At 34.9% G+C, this 17,024-nt stretch overlaps 1 protein-coding gene across 1 annotated transcript; it reads left to right on the top strand.

The window, feature by feature from the left end:
• The first annotated feature begins 252 nt into the window (after window positions 1-252).
• LOC120346092 (elongation factor-like GTPase 1) lies at window positions 253-13,898 on the top strand. The gene is made up of 21 exons (XM_039415743.2): window positions 253-463; window positions 870-937; window positions 1,404-1,488; window positions 2,274-2,410; window positions 2,617-2,754; window positions 3,441-3,539; window positions 4,009-4,121; window positions 4,380-4,503; window positions 5,043-5,122; window positions 5,620-5,762; window positions 6,189-6,311; window positions 7,041-7,134; window positions 7,735-8,005; window positions 8,491-8,620; window positions 9,167-9,298; window positions 10,028-10,175; window positions 10,400-10,545; window positions 11,351-12,047; window positions 12,570-12,715; window positions 13,060-13,244; window positions 13,638-13,898. The coding sequence occupies exons 1-21, from the start codon at window positions 376-378 to the stop codon at window positions 13,824-13,826; spliced, it is 3,336 nt and encodes a 1,111-aa protein (XP_039271677.2). The 5' UTR covers window positions 253-375; the 3' UTR covers window positions 13,827-13,898.
• The last annotated feature ends 3,126 nt before the right edge of the window (window positions 13,899-17,024 follow it).

The raw sequence follows: 17,024 nt of genomic DNA, 5'->3' as shown, positions 1-17,024 counted from the left end.
TTTCGATTTAGAATACCGTAGTGCTTTGTAACGACACAGAGGATAGCTAAACCTTTGTGGTAAAGTGCAAGACCCAACTCGCTAAGGCCATTGAGGTTATATATCCCAATAGCTAAGACACTTTTAAAGTCCAGGAGGGTACGTAACGTACTGTGTAAGCGTAAAGCATAGGGTCAAAGGTCGAGAAATCATCTATTGCTCCTCGTTTCGCGTTGCAATATGAGCAGTGTTGTTGAGGCTTAAGCATACAGTCATATGGTAGGATTTACGTATTTGTATGACTAATCCATCAATTTTCAAGTAAGAAAAAAATAATTATTTACAGTAAATGTAAACCATTTGGTAGAGACTGTTTAGGGCGTATAGTTTCAAATAATGGCGGAGAGGGTGAGCCTGATAAATGTGCTGCAGAAGAATCCCAAGAACATTCGGAATATTTGTATATTGGCACACGTTGATCATGGTAAGCTATTAGAATAATTTGTTTGCTATTTAGTTACCGGTCCTCCACATGGGTGGCCAAGTTCAAGTATTGATAAACACTGAATTTCAAGATTTTTCCTTGAGATGAAATTTTGGTGCTTAAGAGATAATATAAAATTAACCTTCAGGCATAGCTGTAAAAAAAAGGTTTTGAGCATTTAATGTTAACTCTGTCATGGTAACAGAAGGTAAGTCCATGAATTAGAATGCTTCGAAAATCTGCTTATTGAAACTTTCGTCAGTTATTTTTCAAGCTGGAACTACTCAAGTCATGGAATGTAAATTTTGTGACTCTTAAAATAGATTGATTGTAATCTCTGTAAAATGAATCATTAATCCTTATGCTCTGTATCTTTAATTTGTCTAAATTTTACCCGTCTTTGTAGGAAAGACTACTTTGGCTGATTCTCTTATAGCAAGCAATGGAATTATATCTCAACGATTGGCGGGAAAAGTAAGAAGGATTAATGTTTGTGTTTTAGTAATATTCATCAATTTTCAAGAATTACCAAAGCTCCATGTTTTTCCAATACAGATTTTTATTTCATTTAATTTTGGTGCACTTTATTGTACCAATCTATGGGGACTTGGGTTCGGCATGTTTTTTATAGATATTGTAGTTTGAGAAGGGGTCGTAGTTTAAATTGTAAGGAGTTGGAATGAATATTTCAGAAATAATTTCTAACGAGTTGACTAAGCATTCTTAACAGACAATTAAAAAGGTTATACATTAAAGTTTTTGTTATCAAAATTTTAATTCTTGGAAAGATCGGAGCTGAAGTCTTGCAAAAATTCCTTTTAACCAAGGTCTGGTGTCTCAAGTTAAATCAAATCGGTGTGAATATTCCTCCATATTTCTGGTACGAATAGCGTTTGTGATATAAATTTATTTTATTTATTTGCCTTTTATTATTTTACAGTTGAGATACATGGACAGCAGAGAAGATGAACAAATTAGAGGAATAACAATGAAATCGAGTGCAATTTCATTATATTTCAAGTCTGGTATGACAATTTTTTTTTCTTTAAAGTATCCATCCTTCAGTGCGATGATATTGTGTGATTATCTGAACTAAGTGAAATGATCAAAATTGATCTACAACAACTCAGAAGTATTTTTGGTTAAGTTGCTCTTTTACAACTTTTAAATTTAATTTTGTTGTCAATATTTTGCTCTATCTAGTTTTCCCTATCTTAAATTTTATTAGAAAATTTGCCCTGTTGAGCAGGGGTCCTAAAATCCAGAGTCGCAAGCCAAGTCCGCCGATTATTCAAGCCTAGTCCAAGTCCCGAAGTTTCTTCAATCACTGAGTTAAGTCTAGCTAGCGAGTAGTTGTTGGCGAATTCATCACCTAGATGACTCGGATCATTTTGAATCTTTGAGACGAGTAAATAACCGGAGCCGTCCCAACACTGTTCAATAGTGTTTTAGCAAAACCTGAATAATAAACTTCTAACTATATGATGCATTTAGAAGGCCCAGTTTGCATGTGGTTATTCTGTATAAATATGTTATAAACCCCAGGTGGGTATAATTGGCTATTGTTAGAGTGAAAAGCTATATTGGAAATCTACTTCACTGCCATACAGCTGAAATAATATTCTTTTTTAGCACAGCTCTATGGACTCATCTATACTGCCATTGCAGCCTTTTTTGAGTTACAGATCTTAGGTTCATTCTCGCCCACCTTCTCACTCAGAGTTTATTAAATTGGGAAGTGAAAGACGTTATTATTAAAAGTGCCATGTAAAAACAATTTGCATATGATCTACTGTTTTTTCTTTTCAAGGAGATGCAAATGAATATTTGATCAACTTGATTGATTCACCAGGACATGTTGATTTCTCGAGTGAAGTTTCAACGGCAGTTCGATTATGTGATGGCGCCATTGTTGTTATTGATGTTGTCGAAGGGGTTTGCCCACAAGTGAGTTTCATTGCTGGCCGTCACAATATACAAAACTCTGATTCAAAACAAGCGAATTTTACCGACACGTTTGACTGCTGCAAATATGACATTGGCCTAGCATTACTAATAGTGATAGTAGACTAGGTTATTTCTCATTAACTGCCACTTGAGGAAACAAAGTATAATCATAATATCTTCTTATATTATATTTGTTTTAATTTTAGACTCAAGCTGTACTTCGGCAGGCCTGGTTGGAACGTCTGAAACCAATGTTAATTTTCAACAAGATGGACAGATTAATAACAGAATTAAAACTCACTCCACAAGAAGCCGCAATGCATTTGCAACAGATATTAGAGAAGGTTTTTATTCTATTGAATGACAAAATTATAATACTCCCGAGTATACATGCTTGCCTGAATAAGATCCTCTTATGCATATATAAATTATTATGTAATCAGGGTCATCCATTGTAACTTCTTTTTTAAGCACATTTCTTTCTTTTTTTCAACATGTGATGATAAGAGCTTTTTATATAAGGCCCTTCAAACCATGGGTTCCTAAATTGTGGTAAATTTACTTGCTTAGGGGGTCACTTTCGTTTCATTCCAATGAATAATAAAATTTATTTGTTGAAAACAGCAGATTGAAACCTTTTTGGGACTGAAACGCCTTTTGTTGTGTGATAAATGTAATTCAGCTTTTACTAATGGGAAGACTTCTTGTTTGTTGGTTACGGATGAAAAATTAGCATTGCTGCAATCAATTTTAATCATCTGCATCCACACATCTACACTGGGATTTCCTATTCCTAAGCCTTTATCCGTCATTCATTTGTAGAAGTGAAAATACAAAAAAATTAGTAAAGATTGAACATGTGTTTCAAGCCGTCATATAAATTGAATAAATAGTGTATTTTGCCAAATAATCATCAAACATCAAATCAAACTGTCATTTTTCACCATCAGAGTGCTGTATGTTAAAGCTTTGGTTAAAAATTGCTTTGCATTATCTTTTCATGTGTTAAGTTTATTTTTGCTCTTACTAGGTCAATGCCGTCACAGGAAGTTTATTTTCTGCTGAAGTTCTTGAAAAGTCAAATAAGAATACAACTTCTAATGAGGCTGAAGTTGAAACAGGATCTGATGTGAGTAACTTCATTATTTTCAAGTTTTAATGACATCTTTTGCATTATTGCTGCAGGACAAACAGTCGAAGGGGATAAACACATTATGATATGTTAGGGGACCACGTAATGGGAATCTTTCTGTACATTACAACTTTACTGATTACTTTGTATTATTCATTTTGCTAAATTCATTGTTGTTGTTCTTCTTGTTCGGTTGAGTGCAAATGTTATGGAAAAATCACTTTTCTCTACAATTAATAAATGGTAAAAGCCGCTAGTGGAAGTCCTACAGGATTTCACTAAAATGCTGTTTTATATGAATGAAAGGGTTTTATTTCTCAAGTACCGATGCACGACGTTCATGTTGATATATTCCAGCATTGCTCTTTTGCAATCATAGTCGCTTGCATTATTCATGCCATACCATGAATCTTAATTTTGGCGTGTCTTGTACGGTATTTATTCAGTTTCTTTTATAAAATATCAGATCGTTTATGACTGGAGTGCTGGTCTAGAGTTGACGGATGATTCTCATCTTTATTTTTCTCCGAATGCTGGAAATGTTGTTTTTGCAAGTGCAACAGATGGATGGGGATTCACGTAAGTTTTCTATCTATTTTTTTATTCTTTTTTTTCGCGAAACTTCTTGGAGACGAGAAAATTATTTTCTTACTTGGTATCAGCTTATTTCAGTTCTATTAAGTAATAGTTAAACAATAAAATTCGAAACTTTTGAAGACAAGGCAAATTAACTTTTTTGTCACATTAAATAATGGTAATCATATAGATAGAATTGTACATACATGTTTTCTCGGTTTGCAAAGCAATGTGATTGACAAATTAATTATTCTTTCATAGAATCGACCACTTTTCTAAACTTTATGCAAAGAAGCTTGGCATTCAAGAAAACGTTTTGTTGAAAACATTGTGGGGCGACTACTATGCAAATGTAAAGGCCAAAAAGATATTCAAGGGAGCTCAAGTATGTTATAAATAAGATTTCAAAACTTTTGGATAATATCAAATTGAGTTAGCATTCCAAATATCCATCAAGTATATTACAGGTAAAACCTAAAATACACCAGCACACCAACTTGAAAATCTTTTTACCTTTTGAATTTGTTTTCATTTGGCTGTGTGTTTAGGTTTGGCGTAGGATGTATAAACATTTTGTTTGATATTTTAATTAGATTTTGATGATAATGTAAGACTTAGAAAGCCCTGGCTAATATATGTCTCTTTTATCATTTTATTTTTTTTTTGTATTATCACAAGCTTAAAGTCTCATTAGATGGTTTGTGTTTTTATGCATCTATTTATGTGCGATGTACTGTTGTTATATTTTGTATGTTAGTGAGAAACGAGTGCTTTCCACATTTGAAACTTTACTTCAAGTTTTGTATCTTTTTTGGGTTCTCCTCTTGTTTTTTTTGTTTTGGATGTATATAGGGTAAATCTATATCAACTCCCCAATGTGAACTCTCTGTGTGAAAGTTTGATAAATATTATTTTACTTTGTAGGCAAAAGGAAAGAAATGTTTGTTTGCACAATTTGTGTTGGAAAATATCTGGTCATTATATGACACTGTGCTTGTGAGGAGGTTGGTAAAAAATGTTATTACTTGATCTGGATTATATATTATGCGTAATGGAAAATATTCATATTCCTTTGGGATATTGAGACTATGGAGGACGGGAGGTGGTCTGAAATGTTCAAATAATAGATAGATAGTTTATTTTAAAAACTCTGGAATACTTGCGAATTAAAAATAGAAAATTTTCACTGTGAACATTCAACCACTGATATCCAGAAAAATGCAATGAGCTATTATTATTTGGACGGACCAAAATTTTTCTGGTTTTGGGCGACGTGGTTGTCATGAGATTTGAACCAAAGAAGTCTATGCTGCAACGCCAACACAGTTGAGTCAAACGCTTTTAACTGCTATGCTATTGTGCTGTGAAATTGCCACATTCGAAGAGAAATAAGCAAGATACTAGGTGACCTTGTATTGTAATAAAAAAAAACGTAAAATTGTATTGCTTAGTACTGTAATATCAACCTGATTATTTATTTTGTGTTTATTAATCACTCCAGGGACAAAGATAAATGTGAGAAGATAGTTCAATCTCTAAATATAAATGTATCTGCAAGAGATAAAAGATTAATCAGCACTGAACCTAAATCTTATCTACGTGCAATATGCAATCAATGGATTCCTTTGTCTCAAGCTGTTCTATGTATCCTTTCGTAATAGAAATAAATCAAATAGTTATGAATCTGATGGAATCTGTAACATATTAATTTTATTGATCATAAGTGATGTGTCGCAATACTTGGTGATTGGTATTCTTATGGTTTATCGATTTTGAGGTTCAAGCTGGAGTCGTTTTTCCAAACTTCTTAAAGTCTGGACTCGGGAGACATAATTTCAGACTTCTTATGGTGATAATCGAAGTAGTAATTTTTAACGAGAAACTCACGAAGCGCATTAATCGAAGTTGCATACAAATTTCTTATGAGCTAGAATCTGGAGATGAAGCCATAGCGTTTTTAAGAAGGTGTTAATTCTCCCCGACGGGTCTCTGCTTACGTTACTTATTTTTTGATACATTATTAAACATGATTTAATATGAAATATTTCCTTATCTTTCCCACTTGTGCAGCTAGTGTTTGTTTGCATTTGCCAAATCCTTTATCTATATCTGATGAAAAAGTGGAAGGACTGATGTGTGGAAATTCACATAGTTTTGATTCGTTTCCCAATGAAACGAAAGATTTAAAGCCAGGTAATTTTTAATTTTGGTTTGGTATTGTATTGGAATTCTTTATAACAAATGCTGGAATGGTGAGAGATGTTATAGTATTTGGTAAGTCGAATAAAAGTTCATTATCAAAGTGAACAACTGAAACAGACAGGGCACATGCTTAACACAGCATCAAGGACAGACTGTCCTTTTGCAGCTGAATGAACCGTATTTATACGAGTGACTAGCAAGGCATGCAATGACATACTGATGACAGTGATGATTACTGTAGACAAAAACATAGATTTATGGAAAACTGTTGAACTAGTACTATGCATCGGTGTAGAGGAGGTATGAGTCGTTGAATCAACTCGAGTTGAGTTAATTTCGAAATGACTAGATTCATCTAAACTCATCAAACAACAGACTAACTCAGTGATTGACTTAACTTTAGATTCAGACTTGACTCAGATAACCCATGGCTAAACTTGACTCACAACTCTTGTTTAGGGGCCTCTACCCAACCATGTTATTAATATATAAATTTTACTTATTCACAAAATATACTCATGAATGCGAACTACACATGCTTTTTCATGGTTTTCGTACAGAATCAAAACTGAGAATTAAGTTTATGACTTACCAGGCAAGGGCAAAGAAACTAACCCAACCTGAGCTGAGTCTGTGGGGGCAAAATCGGTGTGGGGACGACCAAACTGTAATTTGAAATTTGAAGAAGTAATTTCTATAAGCAATTTTCCCTTTTTTTAGAATTTCTGAATTGTGATCAATCCGGTAAAGTGATTGTTCTCGTTTCTAAGATGGTGGCTGTTGATCCAAGTCATCTTCCCCAGGCTAAGAAACGGTGAGAATTAATCTAATTGTGAATACAACAACAAATGAGCACAAACTCGCTCCATTTAATACACTTATTTCTCATTTCAATTGGGAGTTGCTGTAGAGACGGTGTTTGGCCTATTTTACCTAGTGACAGAGTCATATTTCCAAAACTTGTTAAAAGGAGTTGCGGTGAAATTTAGATATTCCTGGAATCTGTATTTCACACTTTTAATGGCGATAATCAAAGTCAAAATTTTTAAAAGAATCTCTGAATAAATTAGGTTGGCCAGGATAACAGTCTATCAAAGATAATCATCATAGGGACTAAAGATAAATTGCTAACTGTAAGCTTGACATTGGCTAAAATATCTACTAGCTAGAGATATACAATAAAGAATCTTTTCAGAATGTTTTCTTTCCATCCATTCCTTGTTCTTAGGAAATCAAGTCCATTCATCTGTAACTGGGCAACTATCCTCATGCAAAACATAGACTAGTATTCAGACAAGAGACTGTGGCCCGTCATGTGATTAAACTTCTTATCGGATTTTCCCCCCTGGGATACACATAAAGATCTTATCCTATTTGTCCAATGTGTTAATCACTTTCTTCTTCCATTGAACAGCCCACTCACAGAAGAAGAAATCAAGGAAAAAAGAGAAGCTGCTCGACAGAAACTTCTAGAACGACAAAACCAACTGGAGAAAAATACTTCTGGGGAAGAAAATCAGGAATGTGCAGCGAAAGAAATTCAAAATGACAATGAAGATAATGAAATATCTGATTCTCCTCATTTTGTTGCGTTTGCGAGAGTGTTTAGTGGCACCTTGAAAAAAGGTCAAGAACTATTCTTACTCGGACCTAAGCATTCTCCAACAGAGATATTATGCAATCATGTAAGTCATATGCTTGTGCCATGTAAACCATTGAAGTATATTACAGTAGTTTTATAACTTATAACTCCAAACTCTGTATACTAGCATGTACTGATATATTATTACCGGTACTTGTAGAGAGCTACTGTTTTTGATGAGAGACTGGATTCTCCCCAGTAAGACATTGCATTCCTACTTTCTTACACCCTGGGTGGGAATAGGATTTGAATCCGACCTGCGTGTAACACTTGAACCACTAAGCCATCAAGCTCACAACTTGAGCAACTCAGTGAAGTTTTTGGTTGCAAGAAGTAGAAGCAGGCCTTGTAATTGTTGTTGTTACTTGATTTTTGATTGATTAGATCCTCAGTGTGTGTAATTTTATACACAATGCACTTCAAATGCGTTTGGAACCCTTTTTATTCTTCATTTTACTTCTCAAGAAAATCTAGTTGAGGAAAATTAAATAATTTCTATAAAAATGTTACTTATTTGAATCCTTGCAGAGGATTGAAAATGTTTTGGCCAAGTTGGATGATTATCCACATATTACGAAGGTTTCTATTGGAGATTTATATTTGCTCATGGGAAGAGAGTTGTCATCACTGGATGAAGTTCCTCCAGGAAATATAGTTGGTATGTAGACCTATACTACTTTTTATATGACATATTTATTCGTCTTTCACTCTGAACAATGTTCGGTACACCCGTAGTGTATGTACCAGCCTACCAGGTTAGGGTTAGGCCATAATTTTATTCCGATTTTCCCCATTTTAGTTCTATTACGAGTTCAGGGACTGCCTGTGTTAACCAAGTGAATATACTATACCCCATGTCCATACGTTTCAGTCCCTTTATACAAATTGTACAATTACCTCCATATTGGTATATACCTTTCTGTGCCCAATGTTCTGTAGAAGCAGTTACTTCCTAGGTAGGGTATCTCCTACAGTTTGAAAGAACCAGAAACTTTTTGGTTTGCCATCAACTACCCAATTTATTAACTTCTTGGGTGGGGTGGTGAGTGTGTGGAATTTAAATCCGAGATTTTAACCTGTGCTGTCATCTTAGTTATGCCTAACACTATGCCACATCGTACACAATTAAAAATGATTTGAACAATTATTTATTGTTGTAATCCAAATTTTGAAATTTAATTTTCATCTACCATTTTTATTTTAGGTATCGCAGGATTGGAGGACCACGTCTTGAAGTCTGCTACATTATCTACCACAATTGCTTGTCCAGCATTCAATGCATTATCAAAAGATACAGCACCTATAATAAGGGTAGCAATAGAACCTAAACTTTTAAGTTAGTATTTGTGAAACAAGGACCTATTTTTCTAATATGTTTATACTGAGAATAATTAGGATTATTATTCTAGATGTTCAAAACAATTTTTTTTTAAGTTTTTGCTTCAATGTTTCATCACCGAAATGAGATTTAGCAGTTTTAATATACGGTTGAAAAGTTTGAAATTTCAAATTTGTCTTTTTGGTATCGAATCAAATAATGTGAGTCGTACTTGAGAGGTCTTTGGCAAACTGATAACTGTATAATTGTAATGGGCTGTATGGTATTGCTGCTGTTTTTCTATTTCGAATAAATGCACTAAGCCATGGCCACAGAGTTAAGAAAAGTTTGGCTTAGACTCAATCTACTAACTCTGAGCAAAGCAAAATTTTGATAACAATCCTCCTTTATACTATTTGAAATGTTCAGTACGCTTTATGATTTCGAGTTTCTATAAGTTTTATATCATACCTTGAAAGTACGAAATTGAGAGGAATTAAAAAAAATTGACTTTAATTTCAACCGCGGGCAGTTTGAAAATATACATCCGGCCAACTCCAGCGAAAACATGCCAAACTCTAACACAGACTCCATAGGCCTGCAATGACCTACAAATGTTGCATTCTGTAAGCATTGAGACTGAACTATACTTGAAAACTGTAAATTTTGAACTCATTACCCTCATCAGAACTCATTTACCCCCATCAGAAGTCGATTTGAGACTAATTTTTACTAAACTTACTGAAGGTCAAATGAATCAGTTGATGGAGGGATTGAGATTGCTAAACCAGGCAGATCCTTGCGTTCAAGTCTTGGTGCAAGAAACAGGGGAACATGTCATTGTAACTGCGGGTGAAGTTCATTTACAAAGATGCCTGGACGATTTGAAGCAAAGGTATGGATTGATAACTTGAACAAAAGTTATTCTTAAAAAATGAATAAAAACGGCACATGCTTAACATATCACAAATGACAGATCGCTTTTACAGTTGAGTAATCAGTATTTCTACTGTATATTGAAATAATTACCTGACAGTAATGATTTCTGTGATTCAAAGAAAACAAGTGAACATGTTTTTCCGAAGTTAATGCTGTATTATCGTTTACAATTATTTTTAGATTTGCAAAAATTGACTTTAATGTATCCACTCCTATTGTCCCATTCCGAGAGACTGTGATACCACGACCTAAGTTTGATGTGATGAACGAACTATTGGAAACACAGGAAAAAGATTTAAAGCAGAAATTCAAGTCGAAAGATCAAGGTAATGTGTTTCATAATTATTTTAAACTAAGTTTTTACTCACACAGCAGTTTTGCGGATGCTCGAGTAATTGACTCGATTAGAGTTGGATGCGAATCACTGTTTATCAAAGACTCGAAAGGACCTGAGTCGTCTAAATGGGAAGACTCAAGACCAGGGGTATGCAACCGTTTGATACAGGAATGCCAGATTCAAATAATTGGGTGGCATCGCGTGTCGCACTTATATTTAATTAACATAGGCTTTCTATTAGTTGCACAAAATTCTGGTCATGAATCTTATGTCATGTGTTGTTCGCTTCCCGTAAGCTGGCTGTTAGGGCATTGTAACATCATAAAAACAGACTCAACTATAGGCTTCGCAACACAAAGGGATTGAGATCACACATACTTGATTAAACAAAACTGAAGACCCGGTCTCCACGGGCCGCATATGTTTTTCTTGTGAGTCTTGTTTGGGCCGCATGTTGCACACCCCTGCTGAAGACTCATCATCAACTAACTGTTTTGTATAGACTCGAGCCATTTACGTGAGTCAGACGCAAGTCACTATGAAATGAGCCATCTTGATAATGTAAAACTCATGAGACTCAGACCCTTTCAACTAACTGCCAGTGAGATTCTGTAATTGACTCAACTTGAGACTCTGTTACTCGACTTTGACTCAGGAAACTCCACCCAATATTGTGGCATAGTAACCCAGTTTTTGTTTTTGGCATTAGTTGATCAACTGGCCGACACATTTATAACTAGATATTGCACATTGCTGTTTACTAGCTTTTTAATGCCTCATTTGCTATATTTCAGAGGATGACGCTGATGAACAATCATACCAAGTTAAAAGTCGAAGAAAAAATTATTTCGAAAGAAAAGGTTGCATAAGTGTGTTCACACCTGGCCAAGAATATGAATTTGTCTTGCGTGCTGTCCCTTTACCTGAGGAAGTTACAAGAATACTGGAAAGTAACGCAGATGACCTTAAAATTCTTGATAGATTAGATGTCACATTTAGGGAAGAGCTAAAACGAAAAAATCAAATGGATACAACTATAGAGACGAATGGTGAAAGTGACACAAATAATACAATCCCAATAGAGCAATCACAAATTAAAAGTGAAGCTTTGAAACGATTAAAGTCTCTTTATAATGAAATAAAAGAAAAATTTGAAAAAACTGAAAAAGGAATGTGGCTTAATGTGGCCGATAATATCTGGTCTTTTGGTCCACGTCGTAATGGATGCAATGTTTTAATTAATGCAGTGAAAGATTATGATAGGCCGTCCATCTGGTGTGGTATTTTAGGCCACGATGATACAAGAAATAAACAATATCGTGAACTTGATCGTAGTATAACAAGTGGATTTCAGTTGGCTACTCTGGCTGGTCCATTGTGTGAAGAGCCAATGCATGGTGTTGCTTTTATATTGGAAGAATGGAACGCTGGAGATTTTTCACAACAAAATGATGTAGACTCTACTGAGAGTAATGGTCACATGGGTACAAGGTATGTCAATATTCATTTGCCGAATTTATGTGATTTCAATTCAAGACTATCTTTTCCTCAATAATTGTCAGTCTGGAAAATTTGAATTATTATCCATTTTCAAAGCTAATGCAATGATTGTTTTACGCTCGCTCCATAAATTCAATTTGAAAATTTTCCAAATAACTAAAATGCAACAAATTCCACATACTACAAGTTTTGTTGCTAAGCTTTTGCATAGTCTAGCTTCATCAGGCATACGTTCTCTTTTGGTACTATAAACTTTCGGTTGCATCTTGTTTCAGCATCCTTGTAACGTATGTCACATACAATACCAGTGGTACATACCAGTGGTTGTCACGTACAATTCCGGTGGTACAAGGCTCATCCACAATGGGCACATAGTTTTTCACACAACACAACTCTCTATATACATATTTCAATGTGATTTCTAGACATCTAAAACATTTCTCATAACTTTCTTTGTGTACAGAAAATCTATTTTGCTTGCTATATATTTTCACTTGCGTATTCTATTTTCAGAAAATTTGGTGGCATAAAGGGTTCCCTGTCTGGCCAATTGATTTCTATGATGAAAGAAGCGTTCAGGTCTGCTTTCCAGAATCAGCCCCAACGACTCATGGCTGCGATGTATACCTGTGATATACAAGCAACCGTTGATGTACTAGGTACCTTGATCTATTTCTGATATGATAAGCTCGTTAATTTGTGTTGTCTGCAATTAGTTTGTTGCGGATAAGATATGATAGTTGGTTGAATATTGCAACATTGTTTTAGATAATTATTTTTGTCCTAGTTTAACTATAACTTATAGCTAGTTATTGATTCTGTTTCTGCCACACTAACTGCTTATCCTGCTTCTATGTTTTGCATTGGTGGATCTGTAGGATGCTGTAGCAAGAGTGAAGATAATTATCTGCACAATAATACAAATATATTTCTGTTATTTGTGTTGGTGTGCAGCAAGACACTTATGACTAGCTGGTTTTGGTTTATTCGTAAATTTTTGTAGGAAAAGTCTATGCTGTGCTTGGAAAACGGGAAGGTCGTGTTGTGAAAGAAGATATGAAAGAAGGATCAGATATTTTCAACGTTGTGGCCGCGTTACCAGTTGCAGAAAGTTTTGGATTTGCAGAGGAAATTAGGAAGAGGACAAGTGGACTGGCCAGTCCTCAACTAATGTTTAGTCATTGGGAGGTATGAATAGATTGAAAATGTATTAAACTCTTCATGTAGTCAATAAAATGTAAATTTGGATTGTTTATCCTTCCATAGGTAAATCTGTATTTGCTTTTATTGAGCGGGAAAATTTCTCTACATAGTCTTTAAAAATCATCTACTTTGTGCTAGGCAGACCAAAAATTGCCACTCTTCTATGTGCTGTCATCCATATTAATTATTTTTTCTGCTCATTTCTCGATTCTGATGTTGGCTGCATGCTAGCTCAATTGATCTGAGACTAAAAAATACTTTGTTTGGATTCGCTACTCATCTTGAAAATAATTAGGTGAGGCCAAAGTCATCAAATGGTGACTGAAGTCGTCTGATTGGAATAAATCCCATCAATCATGTATGTTTTCAATTTGTTAGGTTGTCCCGAGTGACCCATTCTGGGTTCCCACGACAGAGGAAGAAATGCAACATTTTGGCGAAAAAGCAGATTTTGAAAACCAGGCTACAAAATATATGAATACTGTTCGAAGAAGAAAAGGACTTTTTGTAGAAGAGAAAACAGTTCAACATGCAGAAAAACAAAGAACTCTAACAAAAAATAAATAGATGCCATTATGGAAATATGAATGAAATATTGGTGGTAGATAAATACAGTGGAATAAATGATAGGTTCTGGCATTGGAGTGTTTGCATCTCATTGATGGGTTTAAGGCAGGGGTCGGCAAACTACGACATGGAGCAATATAATCCGGCCTGCGACGCTTCACCGAATTATATTAACAAAACAGCTGTGTTGACGATTATATTCTTTATGTGACAGAATTTGTTTTGAGACACTAAATTATATTATAACCTAACAAGTATATACGAGTCACAATCACTGGTTTAATGAGCCTATAATTGATTATAGATAGACGAATGGCAACAGCACGTAAAAATGTTGATGCTGAGTGCAAATGGTTCAATGGCGCAGAAAATATTCAAATGATCAGTCTTTGCGCACTGCTTGAAATTTCACTGAAATCTGTGTGGAAAAATGTGATTCATTGGCCATTCCTTCGGTTTTTAACTTTTTAAAAATATGTGCGGCCCGCCAATGACTTGCAAAATTAATTTTGGCCCGCGAGTGACAAAAGTTTGCCGATCCCTGGTTTAGGGCAATGGAAGTGCGCGGTTAATTTGTAGAGGTAGAATTGGATTACAAAGGAAAGAAAGAGGGCTGCCACATGCTTGAGAGAATTCATCGCAGATAAATCTTACGGCTCCTTGTGTGAAGATTTAAGTAGGCCTACTGTTTAATTTTATCTAGATATTCAGGAAACTTTACTATTAAGTAACACAGCTGGAATATTGTGGAAATGGTACGTATAAAGCTTGACTTTGCGAGATGTGCCAAAACTTGCTCCTGGCAAAATCTTACTTTTCAGGAACTTTTGATAATGCAAGTAATTATTTTAATCCATAAATCCCATCAGATTTTTCAAGTTCCACGCTATTATTTTTCAAAAAGTATTATTAGGTGCCGGATGAAAATGATAGTAATCTCTTCTTACAAAAGCAAAATTCTGTAAAAAAAAATATGAGAATATTGGAGAAAACGGCTCTTCAGATAACAATCATCAGTAAAACCACGTGGTACTTTGTATCAGAGCGTTTGAGTACTGAGAAACAGTCGGATGCGTCCCAACATTATATATACATAAACTAAAAAAAGACTAATTGTAATATTTCTGTTCACTATGTTATGTACATTCATTTGATTTTCTTGACTTTTCATGTAAATTTCTAAGTGAGAAATAGCTGATTTATTTGTGTTTTTGTGCTTTCGATGTTAATTTGTGACTTGATTGCTTAAAAATAAATACGTTTGATAGCTTCTATAAAATGAATGCAACTTCTTATGCTGTTCTTGTTGTAAACTGCTTGTGGTTATTACATAAAATTTATTCGCTAATCTGAATCAGCGTTGTTGGTGTCCATATGCTTGAAGACCTTTCGAGGTCCTTCGCGAATCCTGTCACACAATTAAAATATTTTTTGTTGTTGGTTACATGTATACCATATTTTTCGTAATCTACCTAATAAATTGTGATTGACAGAGGAAGTCTGATTTTGGTCAGGCAAGACGTTACAGAAATACATTTGTGTTAGTGTGCTGTAGGGCTCTTGAATTGCATAGTTCTTATGCTGCGTTGATGTAAACCTATGGTTATTGAATTCCCGGAAACCTTATATTCAATTTCGCATCAGGATTGTGGAACAAGCTGTAATGCGTTCAGTATGTTCATTCTCATACAAAACTAAAGAATTTATTTAGTTACCAGATGTGCGCTACGAAACTCATTTTCTAGGCGTTTTTCAAGGCCTCGTCTCACGCCCATATCCGTGGCAGGGATGTACAAGTGTTTAGTAACTTACTTATACTTTTTAACAACGTCTAAGCATAACTTAACTAATAATAACTAAACAGGGCTATGGAAAGGCTGCCCAACTCAACGCAAGATCGAGCAGTAATAACTAAGATTCATCCGCTCGCTAACAGCTGATTCGATTCAATTGTTACGTCATGCAGAAGTCATTGTTCATTGCCGGAAATGTAGAGAATATAGGACAGATCGTAGCACATATTTCTTGTAGTAAAAGCGTCTTTTCCGTAAAACGTGCAACTTTTAGAAGTGGGAACAAGGCAATATTTGTTACTAAATTTTTAAGGAACATTTTAAAATCATTTTCAGTTAGTTACCTGATGTGCGCTACGAAACTCACTTTCTAGGCGTCTTTCAGGGCCTCGGCTCGCGGCCTAATATATATTAGCTCGATTTCTCACACCAACAAATCGTTTGTCTTCCGAATCGGTTTAAACCATCAACTAGCGAATGAACTCGAAAAAAGTAAATGTCAATTACGATATATCAATCAAAATACCAATTACAACTTATTATAATGATAAAGTGTAAGAAATGTTATTTTTATTAATGCCGAAAAAAATCTGTACGGGGTCAAAGATCGCTGAAATTTTTATTACTGGATTATTGGCAGGGCCGGCATCCATGGTTCGTCGAAAAATCGTGTTATTATAATAAGTTATTGCGCTTTTAATTACCAAGATTATGTGCGCCAGACGGAAAATTATTTTCTAGACAAAAACAGGTCCACATTAGCCGAACACAATAAAGCAACACGTTACTTTAATAAATTGTATATGATACGGAATTAATGTAAAATATAAGCCACGAGGAAACTGAAGTTTCTTGTTGCTATAACCACACTCTACTTATTTACCTATTCTCATTTTAAGTAAAACCCGAGGACATTCGTATTGAATAAACCATAACGCCAAGACAGAAGCAAAAGCTGGGATGTCCCTTCTGGCACCCATGGCAGCAGCCGTATTCTTTTGTTAACTCGTTTCGTTTCCCTTGTCGATTAGATAAAAAAAAAAGATCGGTTGTGCCTTCGCCGTGGGTTAATACTGTAATGGCGTCGTGCGTTTGAATTCTTAAATCAGGTGGAACTTAGCGTTAACTTTTTGTTGATACGTCGTAGGGAAGGGTAGAAACTTCAGATTTTTTATGGAAGAACGTAAATAATTGAAAACGCGTAATTATTTAGCAAACAGATGTGTTACATATGATATGACAGTAGTCTACAGCAGTATGATTAAAAACCATCACCAGCGAAATGCATAGGCAAAATTATTCGATATTTGATAGTTTCTGTGACTATATTCTCTGATAGCGGACCCGTATAACTGTATAAGCTACCGTAGCTATTTATATAAAAAAATTGATCAAATGAAAATCT

Source organism: Styela clava, chromosome 8, assembly GCF_964204865.1.
Source record: "Styela clava chromosome 8, kaStyClav1.hap1.2, whole genome shotgun sequence".
Classification (NCBI taxonomy): Eukaryota; Metazoa; Chordata; class Ascidiacea; order Stolidobranchia; family Styelidae; genus Styela; species Styela clava.
Note: the sequence above shows the minus strand (reverse complement) of the source record. Positions and strands in the feature narration are given on the sequence as shown.